The sequence below is a fragment of the Poecilia latipinna genome, unplaced genomic scaffold, assembly GCF_001443285.1.
Source record: "Poecilia latipinna isolate Pla-1442-1.1 unplaced genomic scaffold, P_latipinna-1.0 Scaffold413, whole genome shotgun sequence".
Lineage (NCBI taxonomy): Eukaryota > Metazoa > Chordata > Actinopteri > Cyprinodontiformes > Poeciliidae > Poecilia > Poecilia latipinna.
Genome location: NW_015113029.1, coordinates 78,632 through 103,555, shown reverse-complemented (window position 1 = coordinate 103,555; position 24,924 = coordinate 78,632). Strand labels below are relative to the sequence as shown.

Genomic DNA, 24,924 nt, shown 5'->3' with positions numbered 1-24,924 from the left:
ATGTAAAAAAAAAAAAAAATTAAGTTTACCTTTTATGCTTCACAAGCTTTAAACCCTCCGGTCTTAACCACATAAAATGTCAATCTTTACCTAGACTGCTTACCGGATCGTGTAGCTGCGTTTGCACTTTAAAAAAGACTCAAGGAGCCTCAGCCGGATAGAAAGCGAGGGAGCACAAATGCAAGAAGGGAGGAGGGACCACCAAGGAGGGAGGAGAAGGAGAGGGTACGGCGGTGGCTGCTGGCGCTTTGTGCAGTTCAGTTCTGCTCAGAGCACCAGCGCAGCGCTCCTTCACAGCCTGCAGGGCTGCCTCTGCAGTTCTGGGGGAATCCTCACACGGAAATAACAGCTGCACAGGGGGTTGAGGGTTAAAGCAGGACAAAAGATTTTTAGAACAGAAGACAAGAGGAGGAGGTTGAGAAGGTGAGCAAAACCAGATGGGACAACTGTTTCTGTCTCCTGGCGAACAAACTTTGAGCTGGATGCAGCATGTTCTGTCTTTGGAGTCTCTTTAAATATTTTATTTCTCCTTTGTCTTGGTTTCTGCTGTAACAATTTACTCCTGCAGCACTTTTTTGTGTGTGTGTGTGTGTTCGAACGTTTGTGCTTGAGTTGACATCTCGGAGTTATTTTTTAATCTTTTTGGCAACTCTAATGCTGATTTGTTTAGCTGTCTGCAAAGTTTACCACACACTGCTGTGTGCATGCAGGTGCATGAATGTGTCATGATAGGTGATGCAAGAATGACGTAACATGTCGATTTAAACCAAGCTGGCTACCAGGATGTTTTGTAGTTACTATAAATAACCTTATTCTGTGGAAAATAAATGTATATTTCTGTTTCTCTCCAAAAGCACGTCTCATCCCTTGACCCCACCTGATGACCCCACGATTCCCTGACGCTGGTTCTTCTCGCAGCAGAGGTCGCGTGCCACATTACGACGGGGGTCGTTTTTACCTTGGTGTAAACCCGCCCCGTCCGCCCCTGCCTCAACCCCACGATGGCTGGCTGTACCAGCCGCTGCAGGCAGGGGGTGCAAAAGCTAATTCAGTCCCTGCAGAGACTGGTGTCAGGAACCCTCACTAAAGGTACGGTGGCTTTTGGCTTATGCACGTCCAAATTTCTCAACGTTGTGTGTATGCAGTCTGTCTTATTCAATGTTCTTCTATGCGTTGGGAGCGTCTGGTGTCACTCATGCTTTCATTAAGCCGCTTTCTACCAGTTGACAGTTTGGCCCTGGTTTATCTTATGGTGCTGGTGGAGGCTTGTGACCAATTTACCACACTAGAACTCTTCTAATAGAGTCTTTTTAGGGAAGATAAATATATTTTTTTTCTTTAACAGTAAGTCTGTAATTGTTTCAGGATACACAAAATTGAAATTCTCCATTATTATAAAATCCTAAAATACTTTTGATGTGAATCTAAGAAACTCCTATTTACCTGTTGTTGTTGTTTTGTTTGGGATTGATGGCCCAATCCAAAGTACTTCTTAGATCTCCAAATAAGATAAAGGGATATGCAGTTTTTTGAAATATTTCAGTGCAATATGCATAGGAATCCATCTATTCTGATTTGATACCCCTAAATAAAACAAATCCAGAACAGTTGTCTTCAGAAGCCGCAGAGATCCACAGCTCAGGAGGGAGAAACTGTCAGCAGGACCAGCAATTAGTCGAGATATCTACTGATCTGAGTTATGAAACTTTTAGCCCAGTTTAGCCCTCCATCGTGTCAGATGGCGGTGGCAGCATCATTCTGCCAGTTTCAGTATACTAATATACTTGAGAACGATGTTTCACCGTTTAGCAGGACGATTCTAAAAACAAAAACTGTGATGCAGTTGAGAACAGTGCTGAATATAAAATCAAACGATGCCGTAACACAAATAGCATTGTGAGACAAAGGTTAGGTGAGGCCACTACTGTAACACAACACAACTCTTAGGTGCTCAAATGTCAAATTACTAAGACCATTCATATTACTATATTACTTTTCAATGTTTCATGTGTCATTTATAATCGTATTAAGTGCAGGACTGCGTCTTACCTAATTGTTTGCTCTGCACCTCCCACCTCCACACTGTACTCTGCAGGACAGAAAGTGTTGCTCTAACTTTTTGGCCACACTTACAAAAAAATGTTTAGGCTGTCCAAGCTGGTGGTGAGCTGATGCCCTGAAAGTTGATGTCCAGGAATTATGTCCTTCCATTCTGACTGAGCCTGGTGCTTTGCAAAAAAAAAAAAAAAAAAAGAAGTTAAGCAAAAAAAAAAATAAAAAATCTCCACATTGACAAATTTAGGTGCGGAAAACCGAGAAAATACTTGACAGCGTACAAGCAGGGAAAGGTCAAGTGTTTCCTCAGAGGGGCTGAATACAAACGCACAATCATGAATCTTCACAATGAAAGGTTTCAAAACCATATGCCATTTCCCCTCTACTTTCAGATTATGGATTACTTATGCCGTATGAATATGATAAAAACCGAGAGTTTGATCTGCTGTGAGAGAAAAAGCGAAAATGAAACAAAAAAAAAACAAAAAAACACAAATGACTTCAACTCGGGCCGTGATCCCCCCTCCACCTTAAAAATATATATAGACTGTGAATGAAGTTACTCATTATTAACTTTTCTTCTACTTGCCACGCAGCGACTTTAGCGTGTGAAATGTCCAGCTCTCCACCCACCGCTGACATCCGTCTTTTAGACGTCTGCTGCACAGTTTCACAGGCCGAACAGCGAGGTCACATCCGCGTGTCTCCCTGAGGCAAAAGTCGTATAATGTACTCTAAAAGCGATGGCCCCTTTCTTCCGGTGACATCTCATCCCGTAGTTAAAAGTTACTTTCAGTGTCACTGGGGGAAAAAAACAAAACATAAATGATGAGTCAGAGAGTCATGCAGCTCTGCCTGCTTTCAGGGGAAGACTGTTTGTTCCAACCTGACTTTTAAATTCAGCCTATGTAAATGCACGGCATATTAAATCATTCCAAATCTGCAGGCAGTGCATAATGAAAACCAGCTTCGCCTTGGGGATTATTCCACATATAAACAAAGCGGCGTGCATCGAATGGAACTGGGTTCCGATAGGACGCTTCCTGTGGGGGGAAAAAACCAAAAAAAACAAATGAGTTGACTGTAATGTTTGCATTGTCAACCGTGACATTCGATTTTGATGCAGAAATTATTATTAAAAAAGAAAAAAAAGAGATGAAAAGAAAACGTGCCGGCTTGTTTGCTTCACTTTTCTGCAAGAATACAGCCTCTTCTCACCTTCGGGTTTTTATGTGGGTGAAGCGGCTTCACGTACGCCGAGCCAATTCCAAACCTGGATTTGAATTAAGGAGCTTAATCATCACTGCTGGAACTGAGTAATTAAATGAAACGGAATGGAATCCAAAATAGCAAAGATTAAAAAAAAAAAAAAAAAAAAAGAAGAAGCAGCTTGCAGAAAGATGTTCTGTCTTTATTTGTCAGTAATCCTCTCTCTGTCCTTTAAGCACGAATAGCTGATGAAACGGAGTGCCAGTCGTATTGAACATCTACTGCCGTGTCTCTGTTTCAGCTGTTCTGTGCATTGTGGTTTCAGCGCCCAATCGACCTCCTCTGGAATAACAGTAACTTGTGCACCGTGGAGCAAAGGGAGCCTTTCACTACGCTGCTGCATTATTAAATATTCCAAAGTTAATGAAGTGCTTTTAGCAAAACTAAGAATACACAATTAGCAACAAAGTGGGTAAAAAGAAAAAGTCAATTATTTTATCCCATAGTGATAAATAATTGGATTTGGTTAAAACAGCAGCATTTTATTCATTAATAAATATACATACATATTGGATAATATGCATAATGATTATGCATACAGTTGAACTATTTAAGAGTGACGTAGTTCTTGCTTAACTTTTAGAATTATGAGAACATATAAAAAAATGAGCAACATGAACCCTGATATCAGAGAAATTCACACCGTAGTTAAATATGTAGAGCTCTAAAGCTGAGCCAATATCTCTCTGATAAAGACTTAATTAAAGCACAATGTGTCCTGAGGCCAGTTCTAGAAATTACTTGCTCTAACTTTAGTAAAAGTGAGCTGAAGATACAAAAATCGGTCTGGCGTCTGTGGTAACGTTTGAGATTTGCCTCAAAGCAATCAAATTTAATGTATTTACTGTGATTTAAACCAACACAAGGCAGCACAGGACTGGGAAGTGGAAGAAACATATTTCAGGGTTCTTCTCAGGTTTTGTGGGAACACAAATCTGAAAAGTGTGGCATGCATTTTTATTCAAAGTTTTTTGGCAGAACCGCCTCTGCTACAATTGAAGCTCTGTATTTGTTGCGGTTTGTCTCTATCAACATTAAACGCCTAAAGACCGACTTTATTTTTTTATTTTACTTTTTTTTGGTCACACTTCTTTGAGAAATAACTTGAGCTCAGTCAGATTGGACGGTAAGCATCTGTGGACATCAAATGTTAAGTCTTGCTCTGATTTGAACTCAGACCAGCTTTCCCGATCCCCTGTTAAGGATCAAAATCCCAACACCCAAGCTTCACAGCACTGAATGTGTGTTCAGGACGATGTTCAGTGTTCGTTATTCTCCAGACACAACTCACGCGGGCATGGAAGTTTGATGAAGTCGCGTTCTAGCTTCAGACTCTTCTTCAACCTTTTGAATTTGTCCCCAGAGTATTGTGTTTATAAGAAACGTTTAAGTTAAATTTGCAGAGTGCCTGACTAATAGTCGGCCAAACAGCAAATTTCTCCTACCTGAGCGAGCTGTTATCTCTGCAGCTCCTCCAGAGTTACCATGATCCACTTGGCTGAAGAGTCCTGTAAGATCTCCGTCTGTTATAACCTTAGACCAGGGGTCCCCAAACTACGGCCCGCGGGCCGGATCCGGCCCGCCACGTCATTTTGTCTGGCCCCCTGAACAAAGCCCGATCCGGCCCGCCTGCTCATACCAGAGAGCATTCAGTGTTTTTTCATATATTGTATTTTCCGGTTTATATGTGGATTTTTCTTCAACCACCAGGGGGCTTTTGAGCAAATGTGAAACTTACTTTCCCTCAATGGAATATATACTCGTCAGTCACCGTTTCACTCACGGTTTTTTCCATTTGCATTTTGGGTAAAAATCTATCCAAAAGTGTCGTCGTCTCTCCCCCACACCCCCCGTCGACAAGAATTTCTTTGTTTTTTTTTACTGCAAAAACTAAGACCACAGAAAGGAACAGCTATGTGGCCCTCGCAGGAAAAAGTTTGGGGACCCCTGCCTTAGACGCTCCTTTAAACTCCAAGCAGCTGCATTTCTTTTGTGATTACACAACAGACAGCTAGACTAAACTTACTACTTGGACTTCTGGAATCAAATACATGGAAGGAGGTGGTTGTAAGGTAAAAAAAAAAAAAAAATCCTAAAAATTAAAGGGGTGTGAATACTTTTGCAAGGCGCTGTGATAAGTGTTTAGCTGATAGATATTTATATTCTGAACCGAATGATTCATGCAGGCTTGAAACCTCGCCGCTTTTGTTGCTTTATTGGGGCTTTAGTAAATTTAGGGCCAGTCCTCCTTCGCCTGCTCTCTCACTTTAACGTCGCACAGCTTCATCTCTACAGACTGCAGTGGAGCAACAGCACACGATTACATATGCATGGGAGGAAACAAGAAAACCCTGCAAGACACGACACACAAAAGCATTCTATTCAGCTTTCAGAACTATAACTTCTAGTTAAGCATGATTGCATCCATGCTGTGTTTTCTTTTTTTTTTTTTTTTTTTTTTTTTTTTTGTTCATGCATGAACTGTATAATCTTTGACTCTCAGTTTTTTGTTTTTTTTTTTTTAATAAGAGAAGTTCTGCTTCTAGGCTCCCCATCATGAATATTCATCTCTAGACCTTTCGACAGTAAGCTGAGCTTTCCAGAGCCAGCAGCAGAGGCTGATGATTTGCCTTAGGCCTGAATCTGACTTGGCACACATTGTTATTGTTATCTTCCTGGTGATATGCTGTGCTTTGTACTCTTGTGTCAAAAGTTTTTGAGTAAAAACGTTTGCTCGTATAAGCAAAAGTTCATTAAAAATTGAGCTTTTTTTTTTTTTTTTTCTTTATGAAAAACCTGTTGTTGGACTAGAAGAGTGAAATCTGGTTCCCTCCAAAAACAAAATCACTCCATATTTAAGGCTTTTTAAATGTGGTCCGAATTCCTAACGTCAGATTAATTTAGGGATGCACCTTAAAATGTGCCTTACTGATAATTATGAGCGTGTTTCAAGTAGAGCATAACTTACCTGCAATGGTTGCACTTTTTTGTAAAATCAAACCGTTCTAAAGTTCCTCAGATTTGATTCAGACTAATTATTTTTGATCATTTATGGTAAGTGCACAAAGTAAAAAAAAATAAAATAAAATTACGTTTCACACAAATGGAAAACAAATTCTTCCGAGCTTCCATCTCACAGAGCACTCCACTTTTGTAGCCCCTAATGTCTAGGAGCGCAAAAAAAAAAAAGACATTTGTCCTCTCCGTCTGATTGACGGGTTTACTCCTCTCTAAGGAAACAAGCGACACATTTTCACTTTGGGACAGGTTTTGATTTTTTGATTTTATTTTTCCTCCAGTTGACAAAATTTAAAATTGAACACAGCCTTTTGAAATTAAGCTGCCTTTGTTATCAACATTTATTGATCCAAAACATTTCAGTGTGACATGAAGAAGAAGAAGTTTGCAAAAGGGCAAACCCTCCATATAGCAGAGTTCGTATCCTTTCCCGTCTGCTCTGCAATGATGCTCTACGTCCCATTGATCTATTGAGTAAAATGCAAAGTATTTGACTGTAACAACACATTCAAAGGAAGTGAATTTCTTTGAACCCTTCAACCGCTAACCCACACTTTAGTCATTAACAGTGACAGTATGCTACATGAATAGGATGACGTATTTTTTATTAATCACTGCAAAAATCATTAGCTCTTAAAAGAACTATTTTTTTTTCCCTTCCTTTTAATATATTCATGTGACATCTTTCCCTCCCTTCACCCACGCACCACCTGCTGCCTCATGTTCTCAATCCCCAGTTAAGTGAAGTAACTTTTGGCAAACATGTTGGAGTCTTTGTGAAATCCACACTCTTTGGCAACACCACTAGCCTTAGCAGCAACATTGGATGCTGATAGGAAATTTGGATTTTTCAAACCAGAGAGGATCATAAAAATGAACACAAGCCAGCCCATGCCGGGGCTCAACAGAGGGGAAAAAAGAGTTATGAATAATATTTTTAAGTGCGTACTTTTAAATTCGTGTGGACAGATTCTGATGTACGACACCAACCCGTCAGCGGTGGGATCTATGTCAACCAAAATCTACAGCTCTGTCCACCCCCAGAAAGTCTCTTTTTTTATTTTTATTTTTCACTCCAGTTGGCTGTTACAGCAGTGGATTGCAGCTAACAGCGTGCGACTTTGCTTTTAATTTTTTACATCACCTCACTACATGCTTTTATGTAACCAACCTCTCCAAGATTTATTTATATCTCTTGCAGATGCATCGTCTCTGTGTCTTTGTTTCAGAATTTCTACTTGAGCTTCCAGGTTTTCTATCTTATTAAGTTAAACATTTCTCTTTGTGTAGTTATTGCACACACAGAACAGTTACTATTGGGTTATGAGTAGTACCTCTCATACTACCAGTATGTTTTGCATGAGTTTTTTTTTTTTTGTCTCTGGCAGATTCCTGCTCATTTGTATATTTAATTTGACATCGGTTCATCTCCAGTTGGTGGATTCTGCTGCCATCTGCTGTTCATTAACTAACACTACATGACAAAAACTATTTTTCTAACTCAAAATCACTGAAACCCTGACAGTAAACCACCAAAATTTTTATTTATTTTTTTATTTTTTGAGAAGGTTGCTTCTGTTTTTTTTTTTTTTTACATATTTACTTTTGTAATATTTTATTCACTTATACGGAACTGATGGAGTGACACACTGACCCACATAGAGATACTTGCAGAGGGGGAATTAAGCATAGATTACTCCGAGTAAGCCAGAGTGATCTGCTGGACAGATGTGTGCTATCTGGAGCATTTTGCAGCCTGTCACACTGCTGCGTGATGAGATGTGTATACGTTCATGTTTTCTGTACTTCCTGAGCCCCACACAATAAATCAACAAGTCCACAGAAAATGAAATATATTTAAAAAAAAAAAAAGCTTACAAAAGACAAGAACAGCACCTTGAAGTATTAGGATTTACCAGGATTTACTCCTTGTTCTTTGAGTAAATAGTTTATTTATGTAATTTTCAGTTCAGGAAATAGACACCATTGTCTTAATAAAAGTAGAACAATGTTGTGGGAGCAACAATTTTTAATCAATAGGGTTTAATATGACAGCACAAACTTTGCAGCCCTTTTTGTAAAGGCTTTTCCCGAGGTCTAAGGAATGTGAAGATACAATTCACTCCTCTGTCACAATTATCAATGAAGCGGGAAAAAAATGAATGGATTTTAAAGAGTTTCACTACTTTTTCTCCTTTTTTTTTTAACAATTAATTAAACCTTCATTGCTGCTGCAAGCTCACACCAGCATCTCTTATGTAAATCGCAGTGAGGGAGTTCAGCTGTACTGACAACTTTGTCCTATAAGCTTTGACAGATGGAGGAGGTATTGAAAAAAGAGGTATTTGGAGGCCCGTTTCCCTGTGACACTGTAAGGCCTGAAGGAGGCAGCAGCGTCTGTAAATCTCTTTAAATTAGCAGAGCCGTTACCAAAGGAGGGCATAAAACATTTTTACCACTTTTGGGAGCTCCTCTCCTTTAGACACGTCCAATCCTGAGGCGACATTCGCAGCGCGCCGTCGTCTCGAGTGTGTAATGAGGTTATAGTTGTGCTAATGAATAGTCAGCTAGTGTGTGGATCTTCATTGCATCTTTAATTTGTTCTTGCTGCTGTTTTCCGTAGATATAAACATGCATTAATTGCACTACGTGGCCGTAAATTGGGGGAAAAGATCAGACTACTCCAAGCATAATTCAAACACGGTTGCCGTTTAATACGCATCGGAAAATCCATTTAACATTTTTATATATTTATATTCTGTCTCATAATCTACAAGCCCCAATGTGATTAACACCTTCATGTGTTTTATTAGGACTTTATGTAATAGTCTAACACAAGATATTGCATAACTGAGAAGTGGAATGAAAAGCATAAGTGGTTCTGGATTTTTACAAAGGAGAAAGTGTGGAATTCGTTTGTCTTTATCCCTTTTTCTCAGTTACTTCTAAAGAATATCAAGTGCATCTCACTTCCTTAAAGAAACTGAAAGCAAATCCCATTTGCAGTTTCAAGTCAAGAGAAGGAGCAAAGTCGTAACAAGATTGTTTCGCTTTATGGCCTCTTATGTATATATTCGTGTTTGAACTTTTGAAATGGGCAGATAGAAACATTTCTACAGGGGTTCTCTAGAAATGTTTATATCTGCTATTTGCAGATTTTAGCGGTTTGCAGGTAGCTGTGGTCCTTGGGACCATTGTATGAGAAAATGTAAAAAAAAAAAAAAGTGTAGCAGTTTTAAGCAACCCTTTGCATTAGCGGTGAGAGATTTAAACGTACCATGCAGGTTGGAATCAAATTTGCAGCTGTGTTTTGTTTTTGAACATACAACGCTAAAAAATAATAAAAAAAAGTCTTCCAAAAAAACAACAACAAAAAAAAACATGTAGTATCAGAATAAAGTATTAAGCAAACACTTAGAAAAAGATAACTTCTCAAAAAACTTTTTTTTTTTTTTCCCTGCTTGGGCCTCTGCAATTCTCTTACAGCAAGACGAGTAATTTTGTTTAAAAATCAATATATTTTATGATCACTTGTCATTTTCCCTTCTAGGAAATATAATGACTATTCAGCTGAAAATGCATGTAATTTTCTGCATGTAGTCGTAGCTGTTGATAAAGGACGAATGAAAAGAGAGCCAGCCTATTTTATTTTTGAATGGCAAAAAAAAATGCAAAAGATGTTATATAACTTAGAAAAAATGATGTGTAGACACAGCGGCAGAGCCATATATATCTGAATAATGAATACCTTTATATTTAATTGATGCAGATGTGTTAAGTTTGTGCCTCAGTAATCAAAGGGGTGGCCCCAATAAAACCGCTCATGCAACTGCAAACATTAGCTGGTAGTCAGTGCAATCATTTCCTTTAAAGGAATAGCGACAAAAAGGTTAAGCCTTAAATTTTAATCTACCACCAGTAGTCCTTGTTTTCTGCTCTTCAACAAAAATATGATAAAACATAACACCGCCACTGGGGGGGAAAATAACAACAACAACAAAAAAAAAACTGCCCTGCATACATTTTTTCACCAAGAGTTTTTCTTTTCTTTTCTAAGCCATCCCCGACACCCACACACTCGCATCCCCGCATCCTCAAAAACACACACGAAGAAACACTGCAGGGATGTAACATTCCCAGTCTGCAGCATTTGGAGTACTTAAGCAGTCTTTTGCGTTTTCCCTGGCTCCACGTTGAACCTTGGCTTTTTCCTTGTGTCCAAACAACCCTAAAATGTCTGTTTAAATGTTGGCTTATGTGTTAGCAAATGAGAGCTAAAGATTTATTGTATGGTACGGACGAAATTATACAACGCTACAATGTTTTTTTTTGACACGTGAATGTGCTTGGTAGCGTGTCTCAGTCCTGCGATGAACTGTCATCTCGGCCTGTGTGCGTTCATGCAGCTTCACCTTCCTTAAACAAAATGGTTCTGAGTGAATACAGTATCTGAAGGGAAGATTATGCTACTGTCCAAACAGAACAAGGATACTCTGCCATCCATGTAGCAACTGTCTGATTTTAATGATGGTTGACATATAAAAATAAAAAAAAAACAATAAAAGTAAACCACCGTGAGAACTATTATCTCACGGATTTAATGATGGATCTATTATCCATTATTAAATGGGGGGAAAAAACCATGGAACAGTGGAGGAACTTATAGGGATTGGACAGCATACCAAACATACTGCAAGATGTTTGGTATGACTTAACCCTATGTAGTCGCTGCCCGCCGTGCGGCGTACAAGCAAGTGACGCATTTATAAGGCTTCGTAATAACATGGACGCATACCGAGTTTTCATTTCAACTCTGTTGGACAGGACGCACTTCAAACTTTATAAAAGTGGTGTTTTTATATTGGTTTTGTGGTTATTTACTTCAAAATAAAGCCAGAAATAAGATTGATAATTTCCGCCTTATTTTGTGGGGTCTAAATGTACCACATTTCGAAACAACCAATGAAAATGTGTTGACGGTCTGTTGCTAGGTAGAACGGAGACACGCAGAGAGAGACGGGGGAGGAGGGGGGGGAGGACTTGGATATGGCAAGAGACTAGGGCGCAGCCATGCTGTGGATTTTACTAGGTTTTTTAGACTATAAGTGTGTTGTTAGAGTTCGTGGTGTGTGCAGTGTTAGTAGTTTTGCTAGCTATCGCTACATGGCTTCATAGCGAGCGCTGACGCACTGAGAAGAGAGACTGCGCGCCGGGATGGCCATTTAGACCTCGTCTTCAAGAGGTTAAGAGGTCAAGCAAAAAGCCATAACATCAGTGAAATTACAGCAGGTGTCACTTGCGTCAGTAAAGGTCAAGGTTCAAGAATCAGCAATAAGAAAGAGACGAAGCAAAAGTGGCAACATGGGAGAGTTCCAAGCTGAAAACCACTGATGACTATAACGAACGCGAAGGCCCGTCTCACATGTGCCAAAAAGTATTTTAATGGTCCTGAAATCTTTTGTTACAAATTTTTTCTAGACTGACAAGAGGTATGAAAAAAAAAAAACTTGTACGTCCGGATATATCTGGTGTAAAATGAAACATGAATTCCTTTACTGCCTCAAGACCTGAACGACTTCTCTATGAAATCCTGAACCTTGTTGTCAGTGAGAAACCCTGAAGAAGATTCAGTCTTTGGTACATGATCTTAAACTCACATGCAGTTGGTTTATTCATCCCAATAAACCTGAAACACCAAGTCGGGATTTGAATTTGGCTGATAAACTCTTCGATTACCTAACCAAACCTTTTTCAGTGGTGTACAAAAACAAGGAAAAGTAATTTTCATAATGCAAATGTGATTTCTGAGAGCTGTTGCTGCGAAGGGTGGCAAAGCTACATCTTAGGTTAACAGGGCAATTACTATTTCATTCAGGTCCATATTGGTTTGAATGGCTGCATGCTCGTCTGAAATCATTTCAAATATACATGGCTCAAAAAAATAAAGGGAACACTCAAATAACACATCCTAGATCTGAATGAATGAAATATTCTCATTGAATACTTTGTTCTGTACAAAGTTGAATGTGCTGACAACAAAATCACACAAAAATCATCAATGGAAATCAAATTTATTAACCAATGGAGGCCTGGATTTGGAGCCACACACAAAATTAAAGTGAAATGTTCCCTTCATTTTTTTGAGCAGTATACATTTTGTACTTCCTCTTGGTTTTTTTGGGGGGGGTTTTGTCAGATAATAAAGTTAGTTTGAAGATCTGAAACATTTCAATCTAACAAGCAAAAAAATAGAGCAAAATGACAGCAGGAAAGGTTTTCATAAACAATTTTACCAGCTGAAATGTGTGACTTCTGAACTTTTTTTTTTCTTTTACATAAATGGTTTTCTGTGTACTTTTCTTAACCCAGGGTTATAAAAGGAAGCAAGAATTTTTATTTTAAAGTTGATTATTTTACTTGTTCAAAACAACCTCATTAGAGTTAACTGTGTGCTTTATGGAGCAAAGTGTCAACTTTGGCCAGCATTGAATGGAAGTCAGCCTTAATATCCGAGTTAGAGTATGCAGCTTTTCAGAAGGAAACCAAAGCAAACAAACAAAAAAAAAAAAAAAAACATTCAGGTATTATCATCATCAGAAAAATAAAAGATCTGACAGGTAAAATGAATTAATAAAAGCAAAAGTGACGGGGTTTTTCAAGCTCTCATGTCAGCTGCCGCTATCGGGGAGAGTCCATCGCTTTGCAATAAGGCGAGTGCGTGAAGATGCAGCTTGGAAAGAAAACATTAAAAAGGAGAGAGGAGGGGAGGGTGCAAGCCTGACAGATGAGCGGAGTGAAAGCACAGAGGGAGTGGCGCAGAACGGCTGGAGCGAGCTCGTTGGTGAAGAGTGGGGTGGAGGGATGGAGGGGAGAAGGGTTGGGGAGAGGGGGGCATCAGGAAAATCAAGAGAGTCTGCTCAAACCGGAGGCAGAAGTGAAAGCTTCTGAGGAGACGCGAGAGTGGGGTAAAATCCCTGAGAGAGAGAGGGAGCGAGGGAAAGAGCAAACCTGTGGAGGAAGCCAGAGACAGGACGACAAGCTGATAAATAGTGGACTGATAACTCTGAGGAGGCTTTTTGTGCCAAGCAGGTTTTCACAGTGACAACATGGGAGCAGTGGTGGGCACTTTGACCATGCAAACCAAACAGAGGAGACCATCAAGAGGTACGTCAAGACTTATCTGAGAGAGACACTATGAGATGCCTGGCACGTTGGTTTAATGTGCGTCTGCTTGCAATTGTTGCAAGACCGGACAGAGTTGCGTGTCGGCAGAGTGTTTGTGTAAAAATGTTGAACAATTGGATTGAATTTTCACGTGTTTTGCACAGGAAAGCATGTGTGACATGACTATTTGTTTAAAGAAACAGGTCTAGTCAGAGAGCAACACTGGCTGCAGAAGTGCAACGGTTAAAGTGATTCAAGTCTTTGACTGATGTAGAGTTGTGGTAATGACGGTGCTGATGAGACTACAGGATGCCGAAATGTCCTTGACAAGCACAGCACACACACACACACACACACACACACACACACACGCCCCCTCCCCGACTCTGTGATTCTGCATGTGTTCCTGCCACTCAAACGTGTCAGCGAGTGTGTGCGAGAGAACGAGAAGCGGGAAGCGGAGCAAATGAGAGTTCGGGCGTGCAAATTAACAGGCAGCTCACATATCATACCTCTTCCTGGCCTTATGCTTGAGAAGCCAGTTGTCATGGAGACTGGGTTGTAAAAAGGCACAAAGGAGAGTGCAAACACAGAAGCCCCACCAACAATGACGCTCGCAGAGCTGATCTAGGTTAAAATAAGGGGAGGGGGGATTAGAAGGGTATTGAGAGCAAAAGCAAATGTGAGACCTCACTAGAAGAGGGTTTTGTTTTATGATGTTGCTTTTTTTTTTCTCATGTTTTGAGATTTCCAAAATACATTTTAGCACACCAGGTCAGGTTGTTTCTCTGATTAAAGTACTCAGTTTAAAAAAAAAAAAAAAGTGTGTCATGTCCGCTCTTATCGAGTTGTGGGAGATGAGATTAGACAGATAAGACTTCAATCCCCGCAGGAGAAGTAGCCAATGCCAGCGTAGGAAACGGGGCACAGACGGATGTAAGCTGGTCTACATTTAGTCCAACTGGTGGATACATCTGTGGCATTAAATTTGCCAGAAATCAGAAAACTACTTGGTAAAAAAAAAAAAAAAAATACAATCTGGGCAGATATTTAGCAACAGAACATTTGACACACTTTTAAAGAAAATCATTTAACTAATTTAAAGGACGTACATCACCATTTTTGTAACTTTTCTTTTTTTTAATTCTGCTGCTCTTGTTATTATTTTACATGTCCAAAATTTGAGAAATAGGCAGAAAACTGTAAATGTGGGGGGGGGGGGGATAGGGACCTCAGCTGAGAACACATCCAAACGATGTCAAGAATGATATAATTTATTGAGTGTTGAATAAGGGCATCAATTTGCAACGTCTTTGACACCCAAGGCAAAAAGTAATAGTTTGCCGTTTTTATGTGAACTCATAAAACAGGAAACATATGTGATGATTTATCGGTCAGGAGAGAGGTGGCATGGAGACCCAACAAGCCGGGATCCTACCCAGAAATAAAAAAAGCTCTCTGTGACAACCTTAGTTTACTATTAATTTATAACAAAAACTCTAAATTCTTCAGACATTACAGATGAACATTACAATTTCACAAGTTTCCAAAGTTGCTACTGTTGCCAGTGGGCATTTGTGATCCCATTTTAGCAACTTTGCCGTTAGTATAGCCTACATTATATGCTACCACAACACTAGTCAAACATTTGTCCATGTAACTGAACCATTGTACTTGTGTGGGAATTAACTATAGGACTGTAACGAAGTTCTCAAAACATTATTCCCCACTCTGTCTACAATTTATTTTCTCATCACAATATGTCATTTGGCCCTAAAAGGTTTCCTCAAGCTAATGCTGTTCAGGTTGTGTTTGGAAGGGACCTTAAAATGCTGATGTACAAACAGAAAAAGAAAAAAAAAAGAAAGGAAACTAGTCATGTAGCCTTGCTGCTAACTCAAGCTATCTGTGCTAACTGTACAGCAGGCAGCATTTTCCTTTTCCCTCAGCCAAGTTCCTCATTTAAAAAAAATCCTGGAGCAAATATTCTTTCCAGTGGAGTGCTTGTTTTTATAGTGAGGAGAAAGTGAATATTGCTGTATATGCGTGCACAAATATCTTTAAAATAAGAATATTACACATTGCAATATAAAAAACAAATCTTTGTTTTTGTAATTTCACACCATAAAAATGGGTTAAATGATTTTAAAACATCAGCAACAACTTTAGCCATGAAGACAGAGGCAACCAGGATGAAGTGCAAACGGTACCATGAGGTTCTAGACAAAGTAACCTAAAACATAAGGTTCAATATTGCTTGCACTGAACTAAATGGATGCATGAACCCTTTAAATTATCCTGAGGTGACTGAGAGATTGTAAATAACAGGAACAGCACTAAATGAAACTCAAAATAAAAATGTCCAGATAAAGCCAGGAAGTCATGTTACAGAGAACAAAAAGACAATGTCAAACAAATCAAATCCAAAGATTAAAAAGCCAGAAAAAGTGGCAGCAATATATATTTTGAAGAGTTGATTAGGATTAGACATGTCATTTCCCTTACTTCCTTCTCTTAAAAGTGAACTACAGACGTTACTGAATTCATACAGCAATTTACTCGTTTACGCTGCGGCGTGATTCCAGGTGCTGGCTCAGAAATGACTCCATGTTGGGGAAACCAGCTCAGGGCATATTGCAGTGCAGTTGAAAATGAGCGATTGCTGGCTCTGGCTGTAACGGGAAGGCTAAAGTCAATAACGTGGGGGCTGGAACAATGTGTGTTATAGTAGCACAGTCATTCCTGCTGCCTCCTGTGCTTAAACCTACTTTACTTTGACACTTTTTCAGTAGGTGCCTTCAGTCTGTGCTTAGTTCACTTTAGCATCACAGAGCAGACTGTGGTTTGGATCAGGTATCAGTGATTAAATGGACGGGTTTATGAAACTTTTTTTTTTCTCCGAACATCTTATTCAGATACTTTTCCAAGTTTTGATTTCTGCTTCATTTTAACTTCAATCAAAGTTATATTGTTTCATCTCGTGGCCCTTAAAACTCTTTCTGACTTGAATATGGTGACTAAACGTGGGAAATATTTTTTGCACAGTTCTGGAAAAAATATGCTGGAACCCTGAAGTCCCAGCAGGGTGAGCCATTAACAACAGAACTGATATCCACCTCTAATTATCATCATCGTGCCAGCTATACAGCGCTTCCGTCCCAGTGGAGGCTGATGAGGCTTTATGTATCAGGCAGCTGCTTTACTGTTAATATATTTCAAATATCCCCCTTTGGAAATCAACACAGTTAATGTTGGGAACATTTTAACATAATCTCTCTGCTTGCATTTTGCACTGTTAGACAGTAAAACTCTACAAGGAGAAGATGATCTGATCTGGTGGGGTTTTTTTTTCTGAAATCAGTGCCTTATTTATTTATTTATTTATTTTTTTTGTCTTTTAATAAAAATTTTTACTCTTGTCTAAGCCATCGTGTTTCCTATTCCGGCAGGTGTTGTTCTCCCTGACTCCTCGTCTTTTATCCCTCACCCTCCGCCTGTCTTCTCTCGCCAGCGTAGTGCCGCAGCCGCCCTCTAATCAGTACCTCTGTTTCCTGTTTCCTTCTCACCCCCGTTTCCTTTCGTCTGCTTCATCTGCCGTAAATCAAAGCTCCCCTGGCAGCCGGTTCAGAGGCGCGTCGACACCTTTCTTGTTTTGTTGTGTTGTGAGATCGAACAGCCAGTCATAATAGAAGCAAAGGCGCAAGCTGCACTGAAATGCAATCTCTATGACAACAAGAAGCTCCAGGACGGCATAGCTGGAGCTGGAGACGAGGGAGTCTTCAGGGTTGCTAGGATCTGATATTTTGACCCATCATTATGATTTCATTTTGAAAAAAATTTTTTAGGAAGGGCAAACATTTAAACGCATCTACTCAGTGTGGGGAAAAATTTACATTCAGATTTATGTTTTCTATATATATTTATATAAAATCACTGCCCCCATTGATGTCGCTCATTATTGTTTATTTGTTCATCCATATTCGTTGATCCTTTTCTCATGCTCTCTTCTCTCTCAAAGGTTGTTTATAGGAAGGTTTGTTGAAAAGAAAGTTGAATTTGGGTCTAATAAATTACTTTTGTGTTTATCTGATTATATATTTTGGTTCACTGGAGATTGAATATGACATAAATACTATCATTGGGCCAAAAGACACACCGAGAACCAGTTTCCTGTTCTCTAACACACTACAGCCTTATTTTCATTTCCAAATCCCCTGGTATTTTTTTAAAAACCTAATGATGAAATTCACTCAAATGAGGCCCTATGAGTGTGGAAGGCATCAACCTGATGCTTTGACTAAACCAACTCAATTCACAGCCCTCCCTCAGTTCAGATTTGAAGTACTGTGAGTGTGATTGCTGCTGTTTGTTCAAGAACATCTAATACATCTTTTATTTCTGCACTTTGCAACCACAATCCAGTGAAAACTGTGCTGCCGAGATTGTTATTGCCCTCACCACTTTCTCAGCGGCTCTGCATCTGCCAGTGGGTGTTTCCTTCCGGGCATTTGCTCGTTCTTGTGAACTCTTCTGAGAATGCGGACGGCGCCTGTCGCTGGATGTTTTTGGCTGCGAGCGCTGACCTGCGTCCAGACGGCGCGACAGTGACAAACAGGACCCCACAGCAGCGGCACCTCCTCACATCATTAACCACCATCCATCTCCGGAGCACCTGATACTGAGCACCGCGTTCCCATCAATAAAACGCTTCAGCTCCTGTGGGGGCAATAGGATTTTTCATGTGCAAGCAGCTCTTGTTGAATCCTTCATTTATTTATTTTTTTCCTTTTTCCCCCCGTCTTCATCTCTGGTGTTTTCCTCCCTGTTCTGCTTCCCTCTAATCAGATTTCTGATGTTTTCTGCCGACTTCACAGTCTCAAGTTTGCTGATTTTTCTCATTCCGAGTGTCTGAAAAGCTTTAATTTTCCTCAGAGGACCATATGTTTAATAAGCAGGGCACAGGTTTTGAGAGTAATTAATATCTTTTTGTTTTGTTTTTTTTTTCATTTTGCTGCAGATAAAGCAGATGATGAGCTTGAGATGACCATGGTGTGTCACAGGCCTGAGGGTCTCGAGCAACTGGAAGCCCAAACTAACTTCTCCAAGCAGGAGCTGCAGATCCTCTATCGCGGCTTTAAGAATGTATTTACACACATCAGATCACTTTGCTTTGCTACATAATGCAAAACTCCAGCAAAACTCCAACTGACATCACTATTTTTTTTTTTTTTCCCCCCCCAAAGGAATGTCCCAGCGGAGTCGTAAATGAGGAGACCTTCAAACACATTTATGCACAGTTTTTCCCTCATGGAGGTAAAAATTTTAAAAAATTATTTATTTATTTTTTCATATTTCTGTATTGCTTTTTATATGCTTAAACGTTGATTTTGTCGTCGTTTTTGCAGATGCAAGCATGTACGCACATTATCTTTTCAACGCTTTTGACACAACAAACAATGGCTCCATCAAATTTAAGGTAAAACTGCAACTGGAAGCAGTTATGATAATGTCCTTTTTAACAACCCCATCACTGCACACGTCCCTCCAGACACATTTCCTATACGGTGCTGGTCGAACGGCTGGGCTTGGACCTCAAAGACAAACCCAGAACTAACAGTTTTCCTTAGTATTCAGACTGAACACATAAAAAAAAAAAAATACTAACAAAACACTGAATACAGTTGGAGGTACATATGCAAAACAGTTCAAGAGGAAACATTTGGGCAAATAAGTTCATTATAACCAAATGAAAAGTTGCTCATCATGTTGAAAAGTAATTTCTAAGAAATACCTTTCTTCTGTTATTTCCCAACTCCTTGTATTCAGAGCATCTTAATAGTCTTTGGTTTTACTGAAATTTCAACCAGAGACTATGTTGTACAGCTACCTCGTCCAAAAATAATAATAACAATAATAATAATAATAATAATAACCCTGAATTACCCTGAATGTTGGTACATTCAGAGTCATTCATTCTGAGACTTTCCGAAATGACATATGAGATAAACTTCTCAAAATTATAGCGCTCTCTAGTGGTTCATGTTTCTCAAACTGGATAGGGTGTGAATTTAATCTGATCTCTGAGGTACGTCATTAACTTATTTAGCTCGCTCAGGATGAAACTTTTTTTCACTTATTTTTTACTCACAGTTTGCAAATCTTTCAGTCGTTCGTGTTTGGTTAAAGGAAATTTAGTTTGATGGTTCTATTTTTTTTTTTTTTAATGTAGCAAAATCATGAAGAAAAGGCAACCTGCCAGGAAAATCATCCAAATATTGATTTACATCAAGAGTTATTGTAGAGATAATTAGCGATCCAAAAAAATACTACTGCTTTACTACTTACTTCACGCCTTAGACTCCCTACAAAACTGGTAAAAACAAAAATAACTTTCTTGTGCATTCTTGCCGTTTCTGCTTGTCCTGCTGGCAGGACTTTGTGGTGGGCTTATCCACTCTACTGAGAGGAACCCTGAGGGAAAAGCTGGAGTGGACATTTCATCTTTATGACATCAACAGAGATGGATACATAAACAGAGAGGTGAGACCTCGCTACTCGAGCATTGTGGCTATGCTGTTTTGTTATTCAAAACGTTTCTCTGAATTGTGTTTGCGCAGGAAATGACGGAGATTGTAAGAGCCATTTACGACATGATGGGCAAGTACACCTACCCTGCTTTAAAGGGAGATGTGCCACAGCAGCACGTGGATGCCTTTTTTCAGGTTTGTGTCCAAAGTCCATCAACAACGTAGAAGAGGCAAGTTGATGTTAGACTGACTGAACAAGGCACGACTTTTATCTAAAACTGACTCTTTCACAATGAAAAAAAACAACAACAAAAAAAACAGTTTTGATGACCTTCCCCCTGCCAGAACTTGCTGATGAATGACTGAAATAAATGGCTCGTTTTGTCGTCTTTAGTGGAGCTAACAATAGATAAATAAGTTTGTTGAAACTGCATGAGTACATCTTTTTCTAGGGCTGAATATGACACAAATCAGAGGAGCATAAGCAAAGCCCAAGTTCAGCATGAGTCTCTGTGCTAAAAAAGAAAAACAGCTTGTCAGCCTGACACAGCCACGAGAAAAGACATTTGTGGACGTCCAGTGTCCTAGAGGGGTGGAACTGGACTCATAAACCTATTTTTAAGCTGCTTATTCAACGAGGTTTCTGGATGAGATCTTTGCCTGACAGTAGTCTGGAACCCCCCCCCCCTGCACACATTCTTTATTCTTTGCTTAGTCTCTTGCATTTTGTTGTAATTCTTTACACTGTTTCACGTCAGCAACCGTCACTGCAACCTTAAATTACCACTAATTACTCTTTATTTCCCTACAGAAGATGGATAAGAACAAAGACGGAGTGGTGACTATGGAAGAGTTTATTATTGCCTGCCAAGAGGTACGCATTTTCCAACATCTGTGTGGCGTATGCTTAAGAACATTAAGTAAACGCATAATGAAAGCTGTCCTGTCATCTCTGCTTATAAGGTCTTTTTAGTTTGAATTTGTATTTTTCTGATAATCAGACATTGCACAGCTTTATGGAAAAGACACATTTTTCAGCAGTTCTGTGTATGCTGGTATAAAAGCCCAGTTTTTATTTTTTTATTTTTTATTTTTTTCGTGTCAAAGTTCCAATAATTTGCTGAGTCAATATTTTTGGCTTTTTCCAAAAGCTTAGGATTATTGCATATTTCAATGCAATAATCCTAGGATTTCTAGGACTCTAAAACTAACTGGGATGTTTGCTAAAAAAAAAAAAAAAAAAAAACATTGAATGGAAGAATGACTTTATACACATAAGTGTGTCAGTAAAAACTCTTATGTCTGAGAAGTGGCACAAGGAATAAGGGTTAAAAAAAAACACAATCCAACACCCACAACATTTTCAAGAACATGGAAAAGAAGAAAAGTCCTTTCTTTTTAACCTTTTTTTTTACATTAGATATTAGTGTGCTTAAAGAAAACCTGTAAAAAAAATTAAAAAAAAACTTCTATAAAACCAGGAGCTGCTATGAATCCAGGTTGTTATCCAAGACCAATCTAACCGTTCCTTAAGTGGCCTTGCTTTGTCAGCTTACAATATGTCATATTTATGTAAATGTTTTCCTGTCAGTCACTCAACACACAGTAGTACTGACGGTAAAACTCATCTATCCTCCTTCTATCTCCCTGCAGGATGAAAACATGATGAGATCCATGCAGCTGTTTGAAAACGTGATGTAGGACGGCTGGAAACAAAGAAGACAGGAGCATGGCAAACCAGAGGGCTTTGTGTGTGTGAGCGTGTGTGTGTGTGTGTTTGCGTGCACATGTGCCGTACATCCAGTCTATCCTTGTGTTCCTGCTCTCGCCAGCTGAGCTCTGGAAACAGCCAGAGCTTCCTGTGATGACACTAATGAGGGGACTGGAGTGGAATGCCCTCAGCCTTCCCGCCGCGTTTGGCCACACAGCAAAGTGATTAATGTGACAGGCGTTGAGCTCCGTCAAACAGATTGGCCGTTTAGATGCTCCGACATTGAAAGGATGCTTTGACCTTCGAAGAAACATGCCTTCCAGAGGTGGACCTACTTTTCTTTTTCTTCTTTTTGCCATGTGTTGTTTGCTTTTTTTTTTCTATCCAGACTTACTTGCATGTGTTTGAGGGAAAAAAAAAAAAAAAAGAAAGTCATATTTCCTGATACTTGTCAGATTTTTCCTGAAACGTTTGCCATAATTACATCTGCATTAATTGACTCATACATCCAGTGGTTGGAAGGATTAAAAGATTGAATTTGCGAGTATGGATTTTAGTGACGCTTCTACATTCGTGTCGACTTGGCTGCTGCTCAGACCTCTCTGTCTTTTGCTTGCTGTTGTTCTGTGAAACGCCTGCATTAGAGAGTTCAAACATTTAAGGTTGTAGGTTATATAGATCTTACATGCTGTGTCGGTCGCCTGTCTTTTTGTATTTCAAAAGACTTCATGTTGTCAAAAAATTCAAAACTATATGACTTTAATTGATAGCATTTTTATGAGGTCAAGTCAAAGCAAAGCAAAGAAACGTATGTCATTTCCAGGGATTACAATATTTAAGCCATAGTTTGGGATTTTCAAAGTTAAGTTGCGGTAATAAAATAGTCATGTGCTGTTAATGTTTCAGCTGCTGAAGATAACTCTTTTGACGCCTTTGTCGAGTTAGTAGTGCCGTTTCCCCTCAGGCTAAAGCTAACAGCTAGTCCTGTATCCTTCACACATACTCCAGTTTTCAGAAATGTCAGATTGAGAACTATCCGATATATGTTTTAATCCTCGTCGCAGTTAAACTACGTTGCTATTTAGATACAAGAGTTATTTACCAAAGAAACACAAGTAGCCTGGGTGGTGGTGTGTTGCCAACAAACCTCAGTATCATAGCATGTACTTCTGAAAAAAACTGGCTTTTCTGGCCATGAGCTTTAAACTGCCTGCAGTTTAACACGGACTAGAAATCTTTAGAAAGGTCCTTTCTCTTATTACACTGTCTGAAGATCACTGGAGCACACAACCATCTTTCTGCATTTCTACTCTAAATGACTGCATACTTTCAGTTAAATATCCATGTAATATAAGAAAGCATTTGAAAAAAAATAAAATCACTATGGCGTCTTTAGGATTGAAGCAGATTTAAGAATCTATATTTCATGAAGAATATTAGAGTTTTATCTACTGTGTGGAAGTTAGTTGACAACTAGGTTTAATAATAATCCAGGTTGGAGGGCGCTGGACCAATTGACTTTTACCGCCTTAAAGATTTGCAAAACCAAAAGCATCAAAATATCTTATCCAATCTCAAACACTTTATAGGACAGGAGGACACAATCTTACATTTTTTTAAATATTTACTCTGAGTGAAAACGCTGACATGTTTAGGTCTCAGCATGTGTTTCACACACATCAGTGTCGCACTGCCTCCTAGCTTAGTTTAATGCATTAAAAAAAATCTCCTATTTAACTCTTAATACTTACCCAATAGAAATATGGCAATGTTTAGCTGTTCAGACTACATCTGTCAGATAAACCACCATGATGTTTTTGAGATTGGAGTTGTTTAAGACGGCCCACTTTAGTCTTGGGCCGTTTCGGATTAGCCATTAGCTTCAGCCTCCTGGACCATTTTACCTGAATTTATACTGTTTAAAAGACCCCAGAAGAGGTATCTTCTGCAGATCAGAGGACAGCTTTTACCTTTAAAATAATCTTACCTCAAAACGTCTGGGCTGTCCTTGTGATATTAGTGCAGAGGCCAGCATTTGGATGGTAGTGGATATAGCTCATTTTGCTAAGTCTAGAAGAGTGAAGGTTGTCGGAGGTCAGATTTAATGTCAGCTTTGAAATTATATGACCTGACATAATGAACATGTGACACTGACCAAAACAGTGATTTTACACCTAAAGTACAGACAGAACAGCACATCTATTATTGTTTTCTGTGAGTTTTCCAGCATTTGAAAGATAATAGGAAACTCGCAGGCCTACAGTATTTTAATCACTGAAATATTAACCATTTGCTTTTTTAAGTCGGTGGCGCAGTTCTTTAGTGTGTGCTTGATCTGTGTGACATCCCCTCCCCTGCTGTACAGTATCCTTTGTTGAAACAGAGTTGCTATATCATATTAACAGAAGAGTCATTTAAAGCCACAAAATAAATATTTAAATTATTTGATTGTTGTGTTTTACTTTACTTTGCGTAAGCTCGATATCATAAAATATTCAAGCCATTCACATCATTGCGTTGGACAAGGGAGAATATGCAACGTTCTGCAACACACACTGCATAAATGAATAAGTGATGAACACCACACAGAGAACTCTGCATTTACAGTAGCTAGGATGTGTCCAAAATAACGCCCAGACACATTTCAGAAATAAGACTTTTTTTCTCTGAACGTTCAAATTTGTGCACTCACAAGTAGCAGCTGATTTAGCTTCAGCTACGGCTTCCTCCAGCGTTCTGAACACTCCAGGCAAAGATGAGTGCAAACGCCTTAAAATAAATGGTTGTTATGGAGACTTGTCACTCGCTGCTCCAGTTCTGTAAGAGTAAGAAATTATATTACCACACTTAACACCCTCCTTGATGTGTGTGGTGGAAAGATAAACATGTGCCCTTCTTCCAGTTCCAGTTTTTTCAAGCTGCTGTTTATTTCCTTACTTAAGGAGATTAGCACATATCCAGTTGACGGAAACATGAGTCAGAGAAGTGGATGTTTGTCAAGTCACATTTATGACCAGAGGAAACCAATATTTCCAGGTAATTAATTAAACATTTCTAGGAATTCTGATCAACTGTGGAAAAATGACAGATTATAAAGATTTCAGAGTTTTAACTGCCTGTACATAGGTAGATAGCAGTGGTGGAGAAAGTACTCAAAAAATGTACTTAAGTAAAAGTACA

At 39.2% G+C, this 24,924-nt stretch overlaps 1 protein-coding gene across 2 annotated transcripts; it reads left to right on the top strand.

Moving 5' to 3' along the window:
• Window positions 1–247: 247 nt before the first annotated feature.
• kcnip1b (Kv channel interacting protein 1 b) lies at window positions 248–24,192 on the top strand. 2 transcript variants are annotated; one of them, XM_015037643.1, is made up of 9 exons: window positions 248–423; window positions 855–1,089; window positions 18,524–18,648; window positions 18,750–18,819; window positions 18,912–18,982; window positions 19,939–20,046; window positions 20,124–20,228; window positions 20,845–20,907; window positions 21,687–24,192. In XM_015037643.1, the coding sequence occupies exons 2-9, from the start codon at window positions 1,002–1,004 to the stop codon at window positions 21,732–21,734; spliced, it is 678 nt and encodes a 225-aa protein (XP_014893129.1). In that variant the 5' UTR covers window positions 248–423; window positions 855–1,001; the 3' UTR covers window positions 21,735–24,192. The 2 variants fall into 2 exon arrangements, with proteins under 2 accessions (XP_014893129.1, XP_014893130.1); XM_015037644.1 differs by lacking the exons at window positions 248–423; window positions 855–1,089 and adding an exon at window positions 13,213–13,506.
• Window positions 24,193–24,924: the final 732 nt, after the last annotated feature.